At 42.8% G+C, this 9,083-nt stretch overlaps 1 protein-coding gene across 1 annotated transcript in view; it reads left to right on the forward strand.

The window, feature by feature from the left end:
* Nucleotides 1-7,278, forward strand: part of LOC101990333 (pancreatic triacylglycerol lipase-like) — a 22,587-nt gene extending 15,309 nt beyond the window's left edge. The window contains exons 10-13 of the mRNA XM_005352547.2: nucleotides 2,044-2,173; nucleotides 3,502-3,610; nucleotides 4,194-4,358; nucleotides 7,215-7,278. Of these exons, the coding sequence (XP_005352604.1) occupies nucleotides 2,044-2,173; nucleotides 3,502-3,610; nucleotides 4,194-4,358; nucleotides 7,215-7,278 (468 nt within the window). The remainder of the gene's footprint in view (nucleotides 1-2,043; nucleotides 2,174-3,501; nucleotides 3,611-4,193; nucleotides 4,359-7,214) is intronic.
* Nucleotides 7,279-9,083: the final 1,805 nt, after the last annotated feature.

Below are 9,083 nucleotides of genomic sequence, written 5' to 3' on the forward strand. Positions count from 1 at the left end.
AAAAAAAAAAAACAAATGTAGCTCTTGCTGTTCAATGAAGAGCTCCAGAGACATTAGTCCCGCCTTTTGAGACATTCCTTCATCTGCATATGCAAATAATAATGGCAATGTCAACATATCTGAGAGGAAATGCTAATGAGATGATTTATTTTAATGACCCTCAAGCAGAAGTGGTGGTAAATGATTGCCCAGGAAATGCTGGTTATCATGAGAAAATGGTGCTGATTCTAATTCACAGCATAAGTACAATAAGGACATACAGAGACTGGAAACACTCTTCTGATACCCGAGGACAGAGAAGAGAACACAGAGGAGTGAAATCTTCGGGCGTTACTGGTTAGTGCAGGGGCAGATCCAATAGCATAACGGTCCTTTCAGAGGCCACTGGGCACTTACATAAAATAATGTCTGTGTCTCACAGATGTCTCTGCATCTAAGAGGTTGGTTACGGGGTCACATCACTGTAGTGGTGACTTATTAGTGTGTGCTCTATATAGACAGTGACCTTGGGTACACAGTAGTCCATTGGTACACGGTCTCTTGGCAACTTTGGACTCTGAGCCATATCCCTGTCTTTAAGCTCTTGGCAGTTGGAGATGAAGTCTAGCACCTGCCTGCTCTTCTGGCTCCGTAAATTCCCTCAGGGACTGTCCACAGAGGCTTGGGTGATGTTAAGGGGAAAGAGAGGGATGGAGGAAGAGAATGGATTGCTTGCTGCATGTATTTTCTGCATATTCAGATAATGACATGAAGAACATCTACTCCAGCAGACATCAGAGTGGGTCCGGTGGAGCATGATTTCAGGGTCCTCAGCAGTCACAAGACTGTTTATGATTAGAAAATCAACGGGCTTCAAATGCCATGCACCGCGCCCCCATGTCTGTGCTCTGTGCGCTGGCACCCAATTACCAAGCTTCGGGCAAGGGGCTGGAGGTTGAGAACTCAGACACAGAGACAGACTGACACACACAGCTCCCAAACGCTGGTCAGAAAGCCCGTCTTTATTAACACCACGTAGAGTTAAATACACTTCAGTTAATGGTCAACAGGTGATCCTCTGATCCTCTAACTAGGCACAGCTTTTAGTAACTTATATTAGAAGGTTCTAGGAGGGAAAAGCAACTGAAGGCCAGGACTCATTAATCTCAACACTTCTGCAACTCCCTGGTCTTACACAGACCTACTTAGGCCAAATGCTGGGTCTAATTAGGATACACTTCTCAGTAAATGACCTTCTTTCTGCGGGTCAGCAAGTTTGAAGCATGGCGCACAGAGCACAAGACTATGGGCCACAAATGGGGTACTACCGCCACTTACCCTCCTTTCAAGTGCATTTAGCCACTTCACAGTGGTACAGTCCCCCCTTCGCTTCTGACCCAGAGTCTCTATGAGCCCCATCATCATGTCTCGATTCAATTCTCCATGTGGCTTTCCTGAGGAGAAGCCTTCTGTGGAGGTGTGGAGGGGAGCAGGGCTGCTTATGTCTCCCCAGGCTGTTCCCCCCTCCATCTCTTTTACTATAAACTCTTGTCCCAACAGGGGAGGACATTGTCTTCTTTCTGCTTCAGTCACCAGACACCTGGTTAAGCTTTAATGGTTAACTCTGTGATTTTTCTCTAGATGTCAGGGAGAATTTGAAAACGTGAGTTTGCAGTCACGTACTAAGTGAACGCCATGGGAGCAGAGGAGGCCTAAGCTGAGCCTTGGGCCCTCTGAAATCACTGATTGTCACCGCCTACTCTTGCTATGCAATTTTCCAAAATAAATTCTAGTCTTTGAGGATGCCGCTCTTGCTTAGCATGCTCCAAATCTTGAGTCCCACAACAAAGGTGTGGGCTCCATCTTGTGTACAAACATAATGAATGAATTATGAAGTTCTAACAATTCTTCAGACAGATGGATGTCTTAGGGCAAAGGGGCTAAGCTGGAGACGCAAAAGAGAAGATAAATGCATGCAAGTCAGAATGCTTCCATTGTAACGAGACGGGCAAGATGGTTCACTGGTAAGGAAAGAGCATCCTCACTCATTGTTTGCTTCCCCAGGACAAGTGCTTCCCCTGCCCGAGTGGAGGATGCCCACAGATGGGTCACTACGCTGACAGATACTCTGGGAGAACAAGCGGAGTCGGCCGGACGTTCTACCTGAACACTGGCGATGCCAGTAATTTTGCTCGTATGTTTCTACTTTCTTTCCCTTACACTCCAAGTACAAAGTATTTTCCCGTGTTCACTGATAATGGGTGAAACTGATTTCCATGTGGAAACTTTAAACATGGCTCCATGAAGGCGTAAGTCACAAAATAATCCCATACCAGTAGGGAATTATGATTAATAAAAGGGTTATTTATTTAAAGGGAAAACTTACAGATCACTGTCCTAGACAACAGCCCTCTGTAGCCGGAAGCAAAGCCCAAAGAGAGAGGAGAGGAGAGGAGAGGAGAGGAGAGGAGAGGAGAGAGAGAGAGAGAGAGAGAGAGAGAGAGAGAGAGAAAACGCTGCTTTTTAAAGCCAAAGAGACCACGCCTAAGTGGGCTGGTATCTTAAAGACTATTGGCTGAAGGAGTGGAAGGAGCTCCCACTGTGGTCTGAGTAGCAGGGCCGAGCATACTGCCTGGGCATCTCACAAAACGAAAACAAACCACATTTTATCACGGAGCTGAGCTCAGAAGGCTTCCTCACCTCCATTCTCTTGTACTCAGGCATAGGTTTTGTTGAGCAGAATTTTGAGATTTTGTACCAGAAGACAGTAGTCTCTAAGACAGCTGGGATAGTTTGGATTGGCAGACCAGAGACGTGTTTAGGACAGTAGACCCATGGGAGCCGGCCATGGGGGTGTGGAATGGTGAGGTACAGGGACAGGCTGGTTTCTTCTCTGTATGATGGAGGAAGACAATCACTTGGATGAGTGTGGGTGGGGTTAACATCCCTATGAAACTAAAGACAAAATGTATTCTTCCTCCAGTTTGACAGACTAACAGTTTATGACAGATTATTAGTACCAAGGCAACCTTCTTTTGATTCCCTAAATTGGTTTATTTCTAAGGTTAATTAAAAATACATTTATAGAATTTAAAAAATAAATACAGACTGCTTAGAAACATGGCAGGACTCTAAAACTTGGTGAACAATAAAAATACAGCAAAATGACCCATTCTACTATTTTCTGATGCTTCTTAAGGGAGAGTTCTTAGAACACTAAACAATGAATTGCCACATTACTAAACTGAAAGACAAATATATTTCCTAGTCCTTTGACTTGCAAACTAAAATATCTATGAACTTCAGAAGTTTCTACACAACTCCTCTTATCAGGGCTAAGACTATGACATCAGTAAGCTTGCTAATACTGTGTGTAAAATTTCCAAAACTCTAATGCAGTAGGCTCTAAGGATCTAAATTAATCATTTATTATTAGTTATTAATTTATTAATTAATTTAATTAATCTGGTTTCACTGTGTCTTTTCTCCAATTGATATTCTGTGACAATTTTGCTCCCAAAGGCTGGAGGTACCAGGTGACTGTCACCCTGTCTGGACAGAGAGTCACAGGACACATACTGGTCTCCCTGTTTGGAAATGGCGGGAACTCGAAGCAGTATGAGATTTTCAAGTGAGTAGAATATTATCTGCTCTTCTTCACTGTTACACTGCATATGAGCTTGGCTCTTCATAACCACACGGCGGTATCATCACATATAGCATGGAGGGAATACTTTTCATACTTACATCTTAACACATTTCAGAAGTCTACTTCTACCTATTTCTCTGCTCTATCTCCACAACCCCTGTGCATACTCTGATGCCTGAGTCGTAAGTGGTAAGTAATTCTGTCCCTTGAAAAAAGCTGAGGCAAAGATAATACAAATGTGGTAGATGAATTATATCATAATATAATGTGATATATTGTGCAAAATCACATTTCCAGTTTGATGAAAGCTAGAGTGATCCTTGAAGCAATTGAAATTGTCAACAGCAAAAGCTATCACCTGGCATACACTTGTGAACATATTAAATACAGTAGAATGGCAAATGCCTATCACCAACTCAACCCAAGAAACAGTCTGAGCTGTTAGAAACTCATACATACACAAACGCATCACACGCGTGTTTATGTGCAAATGAATTACCCGTGCTTATTTATGCATGTGTTTCTTGTGCTGAGTATTATTGCTTTCACTTTCCTCGCTCCCCAGGGGCTCTCTCCAATCTGGAAAGACTCTTACCAGTGAGATCGACTCTGCCGTGGACGTTGGGGATGTGCAGAAGGTTAAATTTATTTGGTACAACAACGTGATCAACCCAACTCTACCCAAAGTGGGGGCATCGAGGATCACGGTGGAAAGAAACGATGGCAGAGTGTAAGCGATAAGAAACGGGCAGGGAAAGGTCACGGGGCATCCATCACTCTCTTCTTTGAGACTACATCACCTACAGAGTCACATGCCCAAGACAGGTCTACTTCCTAAGGCCTCGTGTGTCTTTAGGAGACAGTGTCAGATATTAGGAGTGCCACTTTGATAGACCAGGGAGAAGAATGCTTCCTTTACCACACAGGCTTAGACTATGTGTGTTGTGTGTGTTGTGTGTGTGTTGTGTGTGTGACTCGTGTGTGTGTGTTGTGTGTGTATGTGTGTGTGTGACTTGTGTGTGTGTGTTGTGTGTGTGTGTATGTGTGTGTTGTGTGTGTGTGACTCGTGTGTGTGTGTTGTGTGTTGTGTGTGTGTGTGTTGTCCCCTAAACTTCAGGGGTTTACCAAATTGTTACATCAGTTGTTTGGGAACTCATTAATTTATCAAGGAATAGAGATATGCCTCGGGCTCTCAAAGTTTCCGTCAGAGAGTTAAGGGTGAGAAGACGCAAGGCAACTAGATTTCAAATCACAGCCTGCTAGAGAGGCATAGAGGGAGGATAGTCCAGGGGATTCTGGGCTATGCTAACCTGGCAGTTAATGCTAAGTAGGACACATACTTAACACACAAATACTTTTCAGAGATGAGAATGAAATCCTCTCCAAACTACCAGCGCTTAGACAATGCTTCAGCAGTAGGTCAGTACCACACGAAATGCTAGCAAACCTTCAAACACATTATTCTAGCAGGAAATGAATCTACAGAAAGGAATCATGAATAGCAAATAAAAAAGTAATTATTTCAAAAAGACATGATATTTTAGGCATTCTTAAAATCCCTTTTAAGCAATTGACTACTGAGAAATAATATTTCAGGGTTTATATGATAGCTTTATATGCTAGGTTTAAGTGAAAGATGGCAATAATCTTGGAGGGCCGTCACCCCGTAGGCGAGCTACTATAGTATCATTTGGAGATTTACTATGATAAGTTAAAAAAAATGTGTGCTTTTAATTTTGAGGCAATAAGTAAATCAACAAATTGGGGGGAAAGGGAACTTCGTGTTTTGAAGTATGACATGAAAACGGGGAAAGGGAAGTAAATACTGTAGAGTAATAGCAAACACTGAATGAAAATGCTACAACCACTTTGGAAGCCAAGTTGGCCAAGTCTTAAAAACCCAAGCTTACACCAATCTGCAATACAGCCACAGAACTCTTAGGTTCAATAACTTTCCTCACTCAAAAATATTAAACAGAAATTCCAGAGCTGAAAATACCTATAACTTAAATTGCATGCTCTTCTGAATAGTGTAACAAAAGCTCACGCTGCCCCAACTTCATTCCAGTGCATGAGCTGTCAGCTGTTCTGGGGTAGCCATGGGCATACACCACCTGCTCATGTTAGTCCCCGAGTAGCCCTCACGGCCATCAGGTTGTCTGCTGCATTACAGGCTGGGGCTCAAGTTTTTATTATTTTAATATCATAGCTCCAGAACAGGGCTGTTATACTTTCATTACAGCACCATGTATCACTCAAATTACTTACTGTAATTATGTATGTATGAGGGAAACGTGTGTGTCATGGTGTATGTGCAGTTCAGAGGCTAACACACAGGATTCTGTTCTTTCTTCTGCTGCATAGGTCCCAGTGCTCAAACTCAGGGGTTCAGATTTAGCAGCAAGTACCTTGACCCTGAGTCTTCTAACCTCTAAATTTACTTTTCATTATTTCTTAAATTTATTTTGATTTTTTGTGTCTGAGTGCTGTATGTATATATGTGGACACCAGAAGAGGGTGTTGGATCTCTTGAAATAGGAATTAAAGATGGCTGTGAGCTTCCGTATGGGTGCTGGGGATCAAACCCTGGTCCCCTGCAAGAGTATCGAGTGCTCTTAACTGCTGAACCATCTTGACAGCCCTTCAAAAAAATAGTTTTTGTTTCTAGGATATCCTCCCTGCCCCTCCACGTGGTCTTTTCTCTCCCTAAAGAGTCCCCACTTCTCCTTTTCTAACACAGATTCCATTGGAGAAACATCTAAATTTAAATGTTCAGAATTTATTCTATATCAATCAGTGCTCAATAAAGTGATCATAATAAATGTGTCTGCCTTTGGGGTAATTCCCACAGTTATTCCCATTTTACAAATAACCACACACAACTTCAATGCCAGAATTCACATGAAGTTTAACTGCAGCAAGCTCATCAAATGTGACCAAATTACAACACTTCAGTATGTCTATATTTACTTACATATAGATATTACGTAGCCTTCATTAATATTGGTTCTTAACCTTTATCCTGACATTTGTAAAGCTGCCAGACCATGGAGGGGGAGCAACATGAAGAGGGAAAAAGTGGGTTTTCTGAATACTTTCTAAAGGCCATGCACTTTACACATGCTAATATACTTTATTAGAGTAAATTAAACCCAAAGTGTCACAGGTATCGCTTACAGAGAAATTCAGTTATTGCAGTTCAATGTTGAATTAAAATAAGAACGGCGAGCTAGCGTAAGATCTCATGGGCTTCGTGTAGGGCTCCTGCTGTGTGCTCTGCTCTTGCTTAGTTGCTTTGGTTGACCGAGTGTTCAGTGTTTAAAAGACTAGCTAACTATTTCATATATTTAAAGAGCTTTTCTTGCTCTTTAGGGCTCCAATGGTAGCATCTCCTTTTTTCTATTTGTACAACTGTAAAACAAGCTCGGATGGGAGGATTCTGTACTTCAAAGTCAGTGGCCAGCCTCAACTGTAGAGTGTGCACCTCACTCAGACTCAAGGAGAGCCATAGGGGTCCCCACACCTGTCACGATGGTACCAGCTGTGTGCCTGGAAGAAGTGACCTCTTGGCGTTTTCTCTTCCCAGATTCAACTTCTGCAGTTCCAAAACCGTGAGGGAGGACGTCCTGCTCACCCTGGAGGCATGTTAAGAGCTTGCTGACGGGATCACTGCTTCTGGCCGCTAATAAAATCCAGCAGCGAAGCAATTCATATGTCTCTTGTGTCTTTCGCTGTCAGTTCCCCTAAGCACAGGGACACCCTTTTAATGCGGTAGTTACAATCCCACATCTTCAGCTGGTGTGAATGGTTACATTCTGATGCATACCGTGTGGCAGTCACACTTGGGAACATTACATACCTCTACAAAATCCTCAGACGGAAGTGGGTATCCTGTCTCTACAAGTCCTCAGACTGAATGCCTTGATCTCCTATCTCCTCCCTCCTTATATTCATCTCTCTGCCCAGCCATATCCCTTCCTGTCTCTACCTACCTAGTGCTGGGATTAAAGCGTGTGACTCCTAAGGTCTGGGATTAAAGGTGTGAGCCACCACTGCCTGGCTCTGTTTCTCTTTCATATTGGATCTCAAGGTGGGTGCTGGGAACTGAGATCCCTATTCTCTGGGAGAGCAGCAAGTGCTCTGACCTGCTGAGTCATCCCTCCAGCCCAAGGTTAAACTTCTGTATTAATATTTCAATTAAAAATCTTTAAAATTATTAAGAATAAAAGTTCTGTGTGAGACTCCCAGATGAAGTCAGGGAAGAGGATGGGGCCCCATCCAAGGGCAAATTTTTCTGGGCCTTAAGGAAAATACATTGTTATTTTAACATAAAATATCTAAGCATGGGAGGAATATGAACTCTGGGTCAAAGCCTTTACACTTAAGGTTAACTGTGCTGGAATTCCTGACTCCAGAGTGAGGGGCTTCTTTCCTCCCATGTCCCACAATTCCTCCCGTCTCCAATGCTGCTTCAATGTCCTCCTTTAGGACTTTGTTACAGAAGGCTGAACAATTTCCTTTTGTAATTCCTTTGATGCTGAACAGGAACATAGATCCTGCTGATCAAAGGCAAGCACATCAGAATAGTATCAGCTCTCTCATCAGCAACCCTAGGGTGAGGCAAGTGTAGAATTATACTTCTCAAGCCCTGAAAGTAAATAACTAGGGAAGAAAGTGTCTTTAAAAGCTGCTGGTGAAAAGTAAGAACAAACCAAACCCCCAAAGCAGCAGAAAATATAAAAATCAGGCCTTGCTTTTCCCAGAGCTGCAGGGCCTCTCTCTGACAATGATAAACTAGACAGATTTCGATGGAGAAACAAACTCAGGCTATCATGTTGCTGTTACCGACTAAAACTTGGCTTTTTGCTGTTCCTTTCCTGGAAAAGAACTTGCCTTCCAGGGACGGCTCAGTAATCAGTACCTCTGTCTCACAGTAAATGATTGAGTATTTTCAGACAGGAAAGGCAACCGTTGACAGCTGATGCCAGTTGTGAAGGTCTAAGAAAATGATTTAAGGTATGGAAAAGCTTTGCTGTTTCATCAATGGAGTTCCCAAGAGTTGTTGTTTTAATCTGGCCTTGGTCACAGACACTGGGACACTAAAGCTTTTTTAAAATATAACTACCATCGTCACAGCCCCGAAATTCTCAACTTTCCTGTGGTTGTTTTATAAACACAAACATGCTTCTCATTGCACTGAAACACCTCTGCCCAACCCGTATCTATTCAGGCCTCTGTCTAAGAGGAAAGAACGTTCGCCTCTACCCTAAAACCATCTTCTGGGTCCTCAAGCTCTTCTTTCTTTCCTGCCAGAAACTGATGAATGTTCATTCTTCTTCATGTTGATAACTTCTCTGGCTTCATTTGTGCTATGACTCAAAGGCATCAGCCTAGTCGAATTGCTTACACTCAGTGACTGTTATTTCTACTATGATTTCGGTGCAGAATACAGACA

This window comes from Microtus ochrogaster, chromosome 8, assembly GCF_000317375.1.
Source record: "Microtus ochrogaster isolate Prairie Vole_2 chromosome 8, MicOch1.0, whole genome shotgun sequence".
NCBI lineage: Eukaryota > Metazoa > Chordata > Mammalia > Rodentia > Cricetidae > Microtus > Microtus ochrogaster.